This window comes from Ogataea angusta (assembly GCF_019207475.1).
Source record: "Ogataea angusta isolate 61-244 chromosome Unknown 61-244_NODE_5_length_850226_cov_91.758892, whole genome shotgun sequence".
NCBI classification, from domain to species: Eukaryota; Fungi; Ascomycota; class Pichiomycetes; order Pichiales; family Pichiaceae; genus Ogataea; species Ogataea angusta.
In genome coordinates, this window is record NW_025065219.1 from 338793 (window position 1) to 352444 (window position 13652).

Genomic DNA, 13652 nt, shown 5'->3' on the forward strand with positions numbered 1-13652 from the left:
ATGTGTATGTATTATTCACGCGTCTTGGACGCTATATGCAGCTAATTACGTTTGGGCCGGGGAAACTTCGGTTTCGGCTTGCTGATCTTGATCAGCCGTTCCCCGGACGGGCCCACGGGCGCAGCGCTCGGTCGCGCAACGGCGGGGATTTTGGGCAGACTGGCGGGCGGCGGCGGCGGGGCTGGTGCTGGCGCCTTCTTCGGCTGTGGCCGGTCGCTATTTGCACCACTCAAGGACGAGTAGCCCATGACGCCCAGTTTTTGTTTCTTTGGCGCGGCGCGCGTGTCAGGTTTCTGCTTCTTGCGTCTCGGCTCGTAGCTGTCTGCCGAACCGCCCTTTTTCCTGGTGAAGCCCGGGTACGCTTTGGTCACGAGACCGCGCTCGTACAGGTCCTCGATGAGGTCGCGCCATGTTTTATTGGAGACGAGTGTTTCTCTGCTTCCAAGGACCCACAGCGAGGAGCGTGCTCTGGTCAGGGCGACGTTCATGCGGCGCACGTCGCCAAGAAATCCAACGCCCGAGTTCTGCTCCCCGGCACGCACGCAAGAAAAGAGCACAATGTCCTTTTCCTGGCCCTGAAATCCATCGACGGTGTTGAAGTCGATTTCCTTGGTGATCGGGAACCCGAACTTCTGCACAAACACCTCGCGGACGCATCGGATCTGCTCCTTGTACGGCGAGATGATGCCGATCTTGCCCGGCCACTGCTCATCTGGGAACAGCGCAAATAGGTCCGACACGATCTCGAGCGCGATCCGGGCCTCGGCGTAGTTGTACAGCGACTTGGTCTGCTCGTTCTGCTGGTGGCTGCCCTCGATGTTGAAGAACCGGTACGGCCCGTATTCTTGGATCGCGTGCCACGGCCGGGCGGTTTTTTCCGCCATGCCGGAGCCGTCCAGCAGCTTGGAGTCGTAGAACTCCTTGGACGGGAACTTGGAGATTTCCGGGTGCATACGGTACTGCACGTTCAGCAGGTACACTGCATTGTCGTGGTTGTTCTGCATCCGCACAAAGAGACTCTGCTCGTAGTTGAAGCTGGCTGCTTTCTGCGATAGCACGGTCGGTGGCAGCTGGTTGGGGTCGCCGACCATGATGCAGCGCTTGGCGCCGTACCGCAGCGGGATAATGGCGCTGAGCTCGATGCACTGCGCGGCCTCGTCGATCACAACGGTGTCAAAGGTGAACGACATGCCGGCAAGCACGTCGTGGGCCGAGCCCGAGAGCGTGGAGCACACGACCTCGGCGGCGCTGAGAATGCGGAACTGCGCGTTGCGGCGCTCGATCTCTCTGTTTCTGTGCTTGACCGAGTTCTGCTCGCGCAGCTCGTCGAGCCGCCGGCCGAGCTCTTTGCGCTTCTGCACCACCTCCTGCAGCCGCAGCTCGAGCCGCGCGACCTCGTCTGCAGACACGTTGCCCGCTGCCAGTTTCTGCCGCAGCTCGTCGCGCTCGCGCACGCACTTGCGGTGCTCCTCGCGGATCTTGGTGTCGTCCGCGGCGGTGTCGACGGCGCTCAGCTGCGCGTCCACAAGCTCCTCAAGCGTCGTCTCCTTCACCTGCGCGTTGACCGCGTCCGAGCGGCCCAGCCGCACCACCTTGGGCCGGTAGTTGTCGCCGCGCGCGCTCTTGATGCCGCCCATCAGCCGCAGCACAAGCTCGTCGACGGCAGCGTTCGACGGCGCGCAGATCAGAATACGCCGCTTCGACGACACTTTCTGCTCGCCCGGCACCGCGATCGCGTTCGGATTGCCCGACGTGAGCGCAAACCCAATAATCCCCAAGATCGTCTTGGTCTTACCCGTGCCCGGCGGACCCTGGATCAGCGAAAACCCGTCCTTGTGCACGCTGCCCGCGATCGCCCGCGCCTGCGAGTCGTTCACCGCGTACGTCTGCTTCATCCGGCCCACCACCACAGGATCGATCTTGCCCGGCGCGCTCGGCGTCGCCGTCACTATCTCTCGTCCGAGATCGTAGTACTTCAGCCCTTGCAACGACGAAAACTCCCGCTCAATCGTCGTCATCTGCACAACCTTCATGCACACCAGCTCTATGCCAGGGCTCAAGAAAGGGTTCATGTTCGTTTTCGTGGCCACGCGGATCGTCACGTCGGAAAACCCGTTGCTGTTGTTCTTGATGTCTTTCACGCGGCCCAGACACGCGTGGCGACACCCGGCCAAATGCTTGCGCGTCAGCTTCGTGTCACCGTCCAGATTCTCCACGTACATCAGCACCACCAGGTCGCTGTCGCCGACACAGCGCTGCTCCGTCACCACCTCGCGCCGCGTCGACGCAAAAACGTCGTAAAATGTGTCGGTGGCCGCGCGCGAGCCCACAGTCACCCGGAACGGCGTCTCCTGCGCCGTCTCCTTGGCCCGCTGGATCGACTGCCAGCACTCCAGCAGTAACAGCGGCCGGAACGTCTGCTGGTACTCGTCCGCGCTCGAGAACCGGTTCTTCACGCTCGTGTACTTGCTCTGGTCGTCGTCGGGGTAATCGCCGTCGCGGAAGTACGACCACATGAGAATCTCCTTGTACAGCGGGTTCATGTCGACGTTGAGCCGCAGCCGCATCAGCTCCTCGGCCTTCTTCTTCGGGTCGACGCCGCGAGCCGCGCCGCCGCTCGGCCGCACAGCCAGGTTTTTGGTGCGCGGCTGCAGCGACTGCAGCGCTGCCTTGGTCTTCTTCATCTTGGCCACCACCTGCTCCCTTGTGAACAGGCCGTTTTCGTCCTCGGACTCGGACTCGGACGTGGACGATTCGGCGTCGGAGGACGTTTTGGAGCGTCTGTTGAAGCCGGCCGGGCGTGGCGGCGCCGGCTCCTGGCGCACGGGCTCCTGGCGCCGCTTCTCGGCCAGCTGCAGCCGCGCCTGCTCGAGCATGGACAGACGTTTCGGAGCGGGCGGCTCCTCAGGGGCTGCTTTGGTGAGGAAGCTGGCGAGCGTGGACTGTTTTGGTGCGCGGGCCGTGGCGCTGGACACACTAGGTGGCTGCGCTTCGGGCGTTGAGCGCTCGCTTCGTTCGCGCGACTCGCTGCCGCGCGTCTCTGCCTCGGCCAGCACCCCCTCGACCAGCGCATTGTTGAACCGCCGCACGCGCACGAGAATCTCGCCGCGCTGCTCCTCCGACAGCTTATTGTTGAACTTGCGCGCCTTCGCGCAGAGCTTCGCCAGGATCGCCAGCGACGTGTGCGTGAACTCCAGCCCCAGCTCCGCCACCAGGTCCAGCGTGTCCAGCGTCAGCCGCACGCACAGAAACAGCAGCGCGCTGTCGCTCAGCCGCAGCCAGTACACCGTGCGCTCGAACGCCTGCAGCACCGGCTGCATCAGGCTCTGCTGGATCTCGCGGCTCTGCTCGGCCGAGACCCCCGCAAACTGCATCGACTCCACCAGCAGCTTGTACCCGCCGAGCAGCGTCTGCGACACCTCCAACACGTCGCGCGTGAAGTCCAGCAGCGTCCGGGTGATCTTCTCGTTGTGCTGCGGGTTCTGCACGTGAGCCTTGACCTTTTCGTACTCCTTGGACCAGTCGAACGTCTTGACGTAGATCATGGTGAGAAACCGCCAGCATTGCGCCCAAAACTGCGCGAGAATGGCGCGCGTGGCGTTGCTCAGCCGCGCCGTGTCGATCAGCACGCCGTCGATCGGGTCCAGCAGACACTGCGCGAGGTCCATGAGCACGCGCACGCCACGCCGGCTGGCGTTGAACTGCTCCAGCCGCGTCAGACTCACAAACGCGTCCTTGGCGGCCTCGACAGTGACGGCGGTGTCCAGACGCAGCAGCCCGCGCACCGCCTCAAGCCGCCCGTCGACGTCGAACGCCTCGTACAGCAGCCCGACAGCGCTCTCGTACAGCTTGTCCTCGCACGAGCACAGACACTTCCACACGCCGATCGACGCGGCCAGGTCGGTCAGGATCTGCTGCAGCGTCTGCCCGCTGAAGAAGTCCGCCAGGCGGCTGAAAATCGCCTCGACGCTGCTCGCAAACATCGCCACGCTCTTGTTCTGCTTGCTGCACGCCGCAACCAGCTCCCGCAGCTTCTCGTCGGAGAAGTCACGTGCGTCGCGGAACGTGATCTTGAGCAGCGTGATGTCGAGCGAGAACACGTAGCTGGCCTCGCTCAGGCTGCACAGCACCTGTTGCGCGAAGTTTCTGTCGTCTGCCGCCAATTTGCGCGACAGCAGGATCCACAAGTCCATATTCACCGCCGAGACCGTGCTGGCGTCGTATTTGGCCAGGAAGTGGCTCGCCTGCGCCAGCGACGCCACGTCGTACGCGAGCGACGCCGCCACCACGCCCAGCGCCTTGACCTTGACCTGCGGGTCGCCCATGGCGTCGAACAGCGTGATGGCTTTGCGGTCGATCAGCGCGCGCGCGTCCGACTTGCTGTACAGCTCGACCGTCAGCTTGGCGTCGAACAGCGGGTTCTGCAGCCGGATCTCGTCGGTGATTAAGTCTGCCCCCACGCAAACGAGCAGCGCGCCGCAGTGGGGCCGCCCCAGCTTGTCGAGGAAAAACTTGTACACGATGCACGCTGTCTGTGTCTTCTGCGACGGCGTGACCGACCGGTAGAGCGGATAGATCCAGTTCACGAGGTCTTCCAAACACGGCGTGCGTGCGCCGGGCGCGGCGTTCGCAAGCCGCAACTTGTCCAGGTGTTTGCTATAGTGCGGGCTGTTGAACGAGACGTCGAAGAAATTCAGGTAGCTATGCGGCTGGACGTGCTCCCAAAATTCGGCTCCCAGCTTCGTGAGCAGCGTGGAAAACGCGCGCAGCAGCAGCGGCAGCGGCTCGTCCAGGTACGACATGATCTCGTTGACAAAGATGCGCACTAAAGGCACCACTTTGAACGGTGCTGTTTTCTCGAAGTTGCGCGCGACAGCAGGCCAGTTCAACCGCAGCACGCACTCGCCGGTCCCGGGCTGCAGCAGGGGCACGAGGTTGGCCCAGAACAGCGCACATGCGTCTGCGCTGAAGAGCGTCGGGTTCTGGATGTTGAAGAAATGGCGCTCGTACTCCTCCATGAACGACGCCGTGAAGCTGGCCGGCCGCAGCTGCGCGGGCAAGCACGAGAGCGCCCACGCGCGCTCTGTGTCGGAGCCTTCGAACAGAAAGTACAGCAGGCCGGCAAAGAGGTCGATTTTCGGCCGGATCGGCTGTCTCTGCGTCACCACGGCCAGCATGTGCGAGCACAGCGTGCGCAGCTGGTCGTTGGCGCGCAGAAGCTGCGGACACACCAGACACTCGGTCAGGGTGTTGTGCACGTCGGGGCTGTGCAGCAGGTCCTCGTCGCGGTCGAATTTGAGCGCGCCGAGCTTGTCGACGAGCGATTGGGCCTCCCAGTCGAACACCCGCTGGATCACTATGGCGATCTTATCGTAGGGCAGATTGCGCTTGAGCAGGAGGTCGTTTCGCGCGGCGGCGCGCGCCTCGTGGAAGCCGAGGATGCATTTCGGGCAGCGGTCGAGCGACTTGCGCGCCGCCGTCTTGAGCGTGCGCAGAATGTCCGAGTCCTCGAACGCTATGCAGATTACGAGCAAGTAGCACGCGATGCGCGCCGTGGTGGGGTCGCAGAAGTAGTGCTCGGTGTCCAGCGACGCAAAGTACTGGTAGCACTCGTTGAAGACGTGCTGCTGGACGGCGTCGTCGCTGGGGCTGTTGTGCGAGCTCTCGATGAGGTCTATGAGGTGCGACATGCAAAAAGGATTTTTTTTTTTTTTATTTTACTTGATTTGATTTTCGGCGACGCGACGGTATTTTTCAAAAATATTCAACATGAGGTGAGTTGTCGCACAGCCTGTGCTAACCCTTAGTGGCCGGTTTGTGAGAGCGTCCAAGTACAGACACGTGTACGGCCAGCCGTTCAAGAAGGAGATGTGCTACGAGAACCTCAAGGTCACGATCTCCGCGTTCGACAGCAACATCGTCAAGTGCAACGGCCGCTACCTCAGTGTCAACGCCAACAGTATCGGCGCGTTTCTGGTGATCCCCGTCGACGAGGTCGGCAAGGCCCCCGACAAGGTGCCCATGTTCCGCGGCCACACGGGCGGCCTCGTGCTCGACACAGACTTCGACCCGTTCCATGAGAACAGGCTGGCCTCTGCGGGCGAGGACGGCAAGATCCTGCTGTGGGAGATCCCGCCAGACTACACTTTTGCCCACGTCGACCCGGACAACATCCAGGACGTCGCGCCGGTGGCCTCTTTGGCGGGCCATTCGCGCAAGGTCGGCCACGTCGTCTACCATCCGGTGGCCGAAAACGTTCTCGCGTCGTCCTCGTTCGACTACAGCGTCAAGCTGTGGAACCTGGTCACCCGGCAGTGCGAGCGCACGTTGCAGCACAAGGACCTCGTGACCAGCTTCTGTTTCAACTACGACGGGTCCAAGATCGTCACCGCGTCCCGCGACAAGAAGATCCGCGTCTGGGACGTGCACACGGGCAAGGTGCTGTCGGAGGGCCCGGGCCACACCGGCGCCAAGGCCCCGCGCGTGTGCTGGCTCGGCAAGCACGACAGATTCGTCACCACCGGCTTCGACAGGTTCTCCGAGAGACAGCTGGGTGTCTGGAAGGCCGATAACGTCGAGGACGGGCCTGTGGGCGGGTTCTACTCCGTGGACGCGTCGTCGGGCGTGCTGATGCCGTTTTTCGACGACTCCACAAACATCCTGTTTGTGGCCGGCAAGGGCGACGGCAACGTGAGATACTACGAGTTCGACAAGGACGAGCTGTATCTGATTTCCGAGTTCCCGTCCACGTCGCCGCAGCGTGGCTACGCCGTTGGGCCTAAGCGGTACGTCAACGTGAGAGAGAACGAGATTGTGCGCGCGTACAAGCTGCACAACGACAACATGGTCGAGCCGATCTCGTTTATTGTTCCGAGACGCTCGGAAATGTTCCAGGACGACATCTACCCGGACGCGCCGGCGGGCGTTCCTGCGCTGACGGCGGAGGAGCTCTTTGCGGGCAAGACGAGCGGCCCGGTTCTGGTGTCGATGAGAGACCTGTACGAGGGAGTGGGGGAACCTGCAACCTGCGTGGGGGAAATGCAGGAGAAGGAGCAGGAGAAGGAGCAGGAGAAGGAGCCGGAAAAAGTGGAGCCTGTGCGGCCGTTGCCTGCTGCCCAGCCTGCTGCCGAGCCTGACCTCAAGAACAAGGAGGAGGTGACGACGCTGCTCAACAAGGTGAACGAGATGTCGGACGACGACACGCAGGAGGTCGACGCGGACGACGAGGAGTGGCAGGAGGTGACGAAGAGGGAGGTGAGAGAGAAGGAGAGCACGGGTGGGGAGGAGGAGGCTGGGGAACCCAAGGAGGCCGAGGTCGAGGAAAAAGCCCAAGAAGCAGTTAAGGAAGAAGCCAAGGAGCCTCAGGAAACGGTCAGGGAAGCAGCCAAGTCCAGTGACGTTGTGTCTGACAAGGAAACTGCAGCTCCGGTTCCTGAACCCGCCTCGTCTACGCCAGTTGCCTCCTCCACCGTTCGAGCTGCTGGAGGCCTCAAATCCTCCATGGACAAGCTACACGCCCTTGTGACCCAACTGGAGTCTGCCGTGGACCAGCTCCAGGCCGCCAGCACAGCCAAGGACGAGAGACTGGCCGCCTTAGAGGCCAAGATCGACCAGCTGCTTGCAAAGAGTGCCTGATAGACACTAATTCGGAATTCCATTTTGTAATGTTCCTGCCCGTTGCCAAAAAAAAAAAAAAAACGTAGATAGCCCCTGGCGGTGTTCACGTTGCTTTTGCACTCGGAATTCCTTTGGGGGAGCACACAGATTTGTATAAATACCCACGATCCGCCGTCCAGCATGCTCCCACGCTTTGCAACATGACCCAAGACGAGATCGTCACCTCTCTGATCCACGCCAATGACCCTACGCCGCTGCCTAAACCGGCTCCGGCCCATATCATGGACAGGAGCATCATGGATCTCTTCTCGCTCAAGGGCAAGGTCTGCGTGGTGACCGGTGCCGCTAGAGAGAACGGAATCGGCTACGCGGCCGCCCAGGCGTACTGCGAGGCCGGGTGCGACGTTCTGTGCATCTGGGACTACTCCGACGCGACCGAGACTTGCGAGAAGCTCGCGCTCAAGTACGGAACCAAAACTAAGGCCTACAGAGTGAACGTGGCGTCGTCCAAAAACGTGGCCGAGACCACAAACGCCGTGGTGGAAGAGTTCGGCCGAATCGACGTGTTTGTCGCCAACGCCGGCGTTGTCTGGGAGACCGGCTCGATTCTGGAGGACATCAACGACGACGACAAGAGCTGGCACCGCGTGGTCGACGTCGACCTGAATGGAGTGTACTACTGCGCCAAGAACATCGGCAAGGTGTTCAAGAAGCAGCGGTCCGGCTCGCTCGTCATCACCGCGTCGATGTCGGGCATGATCGTCAACGTGCCCAACTACCAGATGCCGTACAACGCTGCCAAGGCCGGCTGCATCCACATGGCCAAGTCGCTCGGTGTCGAGTTTTCCGCCTTCAACGCCAGAGTCAACTGCGTGTGTCCGGGCTACATGGACACCGGACTCTCCGACTTCCTCGACAAGAAGATCCTCAATGCGTGGTACCAGATGAGTCCTATGGGCAGACAGGGTGTTGCGAAGGAGCTAGCTGGTGCGTACCTTTATCTGGCTTCCGACGCGTCCAGCTTCACGACCGGCTCTGCGATGGTGTGCGACGGCGGGTTCACGTGTCCATGAGTACCACCTGGTGCTTTATAGAATAAATAGTTGGCGGTGCTACCAAAAAAATAATTCGATTTAATTTTAGATAATGGATGTGAAGGAGATGGCCTTTGACCAGACAGCCAACCCGTTTGAGCGGATCACGGAGCGGCTGATCACGAAGCGCGTCGCCGACCTGGAAGAGCAGAACAGGGAGTCTGTGTCGCTGTGGGGGGTCGTTCTGGGTAAAATCGCCAAGGTCCTTCGCGACGTCCCCCTCATCAAGCACTGCATTGGGCCGCCCGACGAGGCCACCGCGCAGATCAACCGGCTGACCGCGCAGCAGCGCGCCGCCACGAGCTACGCAGAGTGGCACGAGACCAGCGTCAAGCTCGACGCCCTGATGGAGAAGGACGTGTGGAAAAAACAAGAGGAGAGCGACCTGTACGACTGGCAGCTGGTCAAGATGCGGCTGCTGGAGCTGCGCGAGGCGCGTCTGAACAACGACTACTCGCGAATGCTCTATCAAATCCGCACAACGTGGACCAGAAACATGGCCAACATGGACAACATCAACCTGTACCGCCACTCCTTTGTTGGCACGAAAAAGCTGATTGAGGAGTACATCCTGGAGTGCCAGCAGTGTCTGGCGGCTCTTACCCGGCAGGACTGCCCGCTGGACGACACGTACGTGCTGGCGATGCTGATGCAGACGCGCAAGAACTACGGCCGTGTGGCCATCACGATGAGCGGCGGCAGCTGTTTCGGGATGCTGGGCATGGGCGTTTTCTCGACGCTGCTGGAGCTCGACCTGCTGCCCAAGATCGTGTCTGGCTCGAGCTCCGGCTCGATCCTGAGCTCCATCATCTGCTCCAAGACCACGCCCGAGATCCTGAGCCTGCTGGAGTCGATCACGTCCAGTAAGTTCGAGGTGTTCGGCAAGGACGACAACCCGGAAACGTTCCTTACGTGTCTGGCCCGGCTGCTCAAGTACGGCACCTGGTTCGACAACTCGCATCTGCGCGCCACCATGAGAGAGATCCTCGGCGACCTCACTTTCCGCGGAGCGTACAACAGAACGGGCCGGATCCTCAACATCACCGTGTCGCCGGTGTCCGTGCACGAGCAACCCACGCTGCTCAACTATCTCACCGCGCCCAACGTGCTCATCTGGTCCGCCGTCTGCGCCAGCTGCTCGCTGCCCGGCATCTTCCCGTCGTCGGCAATCTACGAAAAAAGCGTGAAAACAGGAGAAATCCACGAATGGTCTGACACCATGGTCAAGTTCCTCGACGGCTCGGTCCACTCAGACCTGCCCATCAGACGACTGTCCGAGATGTTCAACGTCAACCACGTGATCGCGTGCCAGGTCAACCCGCACGTCGTGCCGTTCCTCAAGATGTCTGTGCAGTGTGTTGGCGGCGAGATCGAAAACGAGTACAGCGCAAAACTGAAACAGATCCTCAACAACACGTGCGAGCTGCTCACCGCAGAGGCCATTCACTACTTTGAGCTCGCCGCAGAGCTCGGCGTCGCCACCAACTTCTCCACGAAAATGCGCCAGATCCTGTCGCAGCCGTACTCGGGCGACATCACCATCCTGCCCGAGATCCGCTTCAACGAGATGAACAAGCTGCTGGTCAACCCGACCCCGGAGTTTCTGCTCGACGCTCTCGTGCGAGGCGCCCGCGCCACATGGCCCAAGATCTCCATCATCAAGAACCACTGCTCGCTCGAATTCGCGCTCGACAAGGCCATTTCCCAGCTGCGGTCCAAACTTATTTCCACCCCCAGCAGACAGCTCACATACTTGCCTGTCTCGCTCATCAACCACCTCGAAAACCCTGCCCACAGCACAGAACAGAGCAAGCCGCGCAAACGCCGCGCCCACCAGCGCCGCAGGTCCGAGTCTTTGGCCGTCGGCAGCCTCAGAGAACAGAGAATGCGCTCCAATACCATCTTCCCTTCACGCAGATCAACTGCCACGTCCACGCCGCTGAAACGGCAGATCCGGCGCCATCCAAGCATCCCGCTGCTGGCGTCAGAGACCCAGAGGTCGCTGCCGACGTCGCCTTACGCCGCGAAATCCAAAGGAGCCGCCGTCCACCGCTCAAGCAGCTGGCTGTCGACGTCCTCCTGCGGAACTCCCAAGACGGGCATTTTCAACGACACCGGCGCGTCGCTGCCGAACTCGACGCAATCGGTGATGGAACTGCGCTCGGCAGACGGCTCGGTCGGCCAGGACGACGTCAAGAATACGCTTGACTACCCGTGCTAGAGATTTGCGTCGATCGGCGCGTCGCTTCTCGGGCTCGCCCAAAATTCCCCTGTCCCGGGACCCGGCCAAAAGGATAGGGTTTAGTATAAGAACGAAAAAGATGGTTTCATTTCCTGGAATGACATTTCTTGTGAGTCTGAAGCCGGCGTTCTTCAATACGTGGGGGGGAGGCCCAACAACGGCGCAATGCCAGTCGAGAAGAGGCACTCTGGTCAACAAGCTTCTCCAGCTCTACAAAAGCCAGGCTGTGTCGCTGTGTTTGCATAATCCAATCGCCAGAGACAGCATCAAAGGATATTATCACGATCTCGGTAAGCAGTATGAGGAGAGCCACAAACGGCTGGAAAGCGCGTCCCAGATGGTGGAGTTTAGGTTTGTGAACTATCTGAAAGACGAGCTCTATGCGCGCTCGGAAGAGCTGGCCCAGATAGCAACCAAGCCGACCAAATCCGACCTTGCGTGGCTGGCAAAACACTACACGCCGGAGACGCACTCTTTTTTGGAAAAATACCACTCGGAACGGATCCAGACCACCTTTGAGATTAGCAATTATCTGCATAACGATTCCCTGGTCCAGACAATCGGTGCGCGCCAAATTGTTAAAAATGCTATCAAATACACCCAGGACGTTCTGCTTCTGAATGACTACCCTGTTCCGCAAATTCTGCTCGATCCTGGCTCCGACGACGCCAAGATTCGGTGTGTTGCTCCGCAAATCCAGCATGTACTATTCGAACTGCTCAAAAACTCCACCATTCCCGCGCTCCGAACTGACACTCCAATCAGACTCAACATCCTGAGCGACCCGGAGACCACCACGATAAAAATCACAGACTCTGGCGGCGGCATGCCGCCCGATATCGCCCATAAAATATGGCAGTTCCACTTCACCACGGCCACCGAACAGAATAAAGACGAGGTGAATGGGTTCGGCATGGGGATTCCGCTCTGCTCGCTGCTCACGAGGTTCAACAAGGGCAGTCTGGAGATCGAGAACCGCCTCGGCACCGGGCTTGTTGTGCTGCTGAAGCTTCCTACAAGATAATAGCAGCTCTATAATGCATTCATATTACCAAACTTATAAGTACAGCAACCTGGTGTGTCTTCTTGCTGTGCGTTCGTCCAAGCCACCGGACTCTCCTAGTAGTTTGGCTCCGTCGTTCTCGCACAGGACCCTGTCCTGGAACACAAAGTAATCGGTCCTGATTGCCACTCCGCACTCAGAACAGCTTAAGCAGTGCACATGGAACAGCTCGCCATGCTCATTCGACAGACACTCGCCTTCGATTCCCTGTCTACAGAACGTGCACAGCGAGCCGTTTTTCTCGTGGAAGTGTAGCTCGCAGTACGGGAAGTCTTGGTGCACGTAGCAGGACTCGCCTTTCGAGAACGGCTTCGAGCACGTGGTGCACGAGAAACATTTTCTGTGCCACTGGCCAGACAGCTGCTGGTCCTTGGACCAGATCGACTTCTGGCCCGTTGCAATTGCCAGCCCGCATTTCCTGCACGGTCCTTCTCCCGGGTTGAATTTGACTGCGGAAGGAGCTTTTTTCGGAGACTTGACAGAGTTCTGGCTGCTGGTCTCCAGTCTCGACATTCTGTTGGTCACTTGTGCCACGCTGTCGTCGTACTCTGTGTCCTCCTGGATCGTCGACATGTCGTTCTTTCGATCCTCCTCCTGTGTGTTGTACACCTTGAACTCCGGGCTCTGCATGTTATTCAGCCTCTGGATGTCTTGGGCGTTGTATATGGACGACGTCATGCTGTCTGCCGGTCTTTGGTTCAGCTGCGGGATCTGCAGATCCACTTGCAGTGTCGGCGACAGCTCCTTGCGCATCGAAAGCAGCTGCTCCACCGAGTCGTCATTCTCAGCCTCGAACTTGGCGTCGAACGCGTCGATCGACGAATTGGCGTCCTCGAACTCCTCCTCCGTCGTGTTCATCGTGGACTTCGACAGAGGCGTGTCGTTGGGCTGCAACGACGAGGGTCTCAGTGGGGGAGTATTCAAAACGTCTGGTGACGACACAGGTGGCGGAATCGATGTAGGCGCCGGAGACGTGCTATGGATCGGCGAGCCTGCAGGGGACATGATAATCTGCGGAACCGTGGGCTTTGGGCCGAAATTGAGAGAGTTTCCAGACCTCTCTGAGGTCTGCGACATGCCCGATAGGCCTCTGGCACGTCTGGAGGGGCTGGCGCTGTGTGCACTGGCACGATCGGCAGTAGAAGGCAGCTTTGTTGCGTGTTCTAAAGACCCTGTTCTGCTAGTGTCCACGGATGCGTCTCCCAGCTGGAATTTGGCCAAAGGGTCCCTGTATGTGTTTGGGAACGATGCGCCGGCCGAGGAGGTTCTCTGTTTGAACTGGTCGAGCCTGGCGTCAAGGGGCAGCGAGGTCGTGCTTGTGTCTCCGTCCTTTGTCATCAATTTGTGCTGGATCTGCGGATCAGAGTCGTGATGGCGCTGTATGGCGAGCGTTTCTGGCGCCGTGAAGTTTCTGTGGGAGTTCAGATTAGGCGTCGAGCGGTTACCAGAGGATCGGGGCCGCTCTGGACGATAAACCTCAAAACCTGCTCTCTCCATCACCGAGCGCACTCTCTTGGTAGTGGTCAGCGGCGGGAACGGAGAGTGGAACCGTATCTGGGGGCTGGGGGCCCTCATGAACTCCGGCAGAGTCTTCAGTTCTGGCGGTTGAAGATCTTTGTAGCTCATGAAATGAAAG

The 13652-nt window shown here is 60.0% G+C and overlaps 6 protein-coding genes across 6 annotated transcripts; 4 read left to right on the forward strand and 2 right to left on the reverse strand.

The window, feature by feature from the left end:
• Positions 1-41: 41 nt before the first annotated feature.
• On the reverse strand, positions 42-5690 carry KL928_002733 (uncharacterized protein; the record flags this gene model as incomplete). Its single annotated transcript, XM_043203242.1, has 1 exon — positions 42-5690. One exon carries the CDS (start codon positions 5688-5690, stop codon positions 42-44), a length of 5649 nt encoding a protein of 1882 aa, XP_043059887.1.
• Positions 5691-5868: 178 nt separating this feature from the next.
• KL928_002734 (uncharacterized protein) lies at positions 5869-7635 on the forward strand (the record flags this gene model as incomplete). Its single annotated transcript, XM_043203243.1, has 1 exon — positions 5869-7635. One exon carries the CDS (start codon positions 5869-5871, stop codon positions 7633-7635), a length of 1767 nt encoding a protein of 588 aa, XP_043059888.1.
• A 182-nt stretch (positions 7636-7817) lies between these two features.
• On the forward strand, positions 7818-8690 carry KL928_002735 (uncharacterized protein; the record flags this gene model as incomplete). The annotated part of the gene is made up of 1 exon (XM_043203244.1): positions 7818-8690. One exon carries the CDS (start codon positions 7818-7820, stop codon positions 8688-8690), a length of 873 nt encoding a protein of 290 aa, XP_043059889.1.
• Positions 8691-8763: 73 nt separating this feature from the next.
• KL928_002736 (uncharacterized protein) lies at positions 8764-10932 on the forward strand (the record flags this gene model as incomplete). The annotated part of the gene is made up of 1 exon (XM_043203245.1): positions 8764-10932. One exon carries the CDS (start codon positions 8764-8766, stop codon positions 10930-10932), a length of 2169 nt encoding a protein of 722 aa, XP_043059890.1.
• Positions 10933-11032: 100 nt separating this feature from the next.
• KL928_002737 (uncharacterized protein) lies at positions 11033-11977 on the forward strand (the record flags this gene model as incomplete). The annotated part of the gene is made up of 1 exon (XM_043203246.1): positions 11033-11977. One exon carries the CDS (start codon positions 11033-11035, stop codon positions 11975-11977), a length of 945 nt encoding a protein of 314 aa, XP_043059891.1.
• A 33-nt stretch (positions 11978-12010) lies between these two features.
• On the reverse strand, positions 12011-13642 carry KL928_002738 (uncharacterized protein; the record flags this gene model as incomplete). Its single annotated transcript, XM_043203247.1, has 1 exon — positions 12011-13642. One exon carries the CDS (start codon positions 13640-13642, stop codon positions 12011-12013), a length of 1632 nt encoding a protein of 543 aa, XP_043059892.1.
• Between the last annotated feature and the right edge of the window lie 10 nt (positions 13643-13652).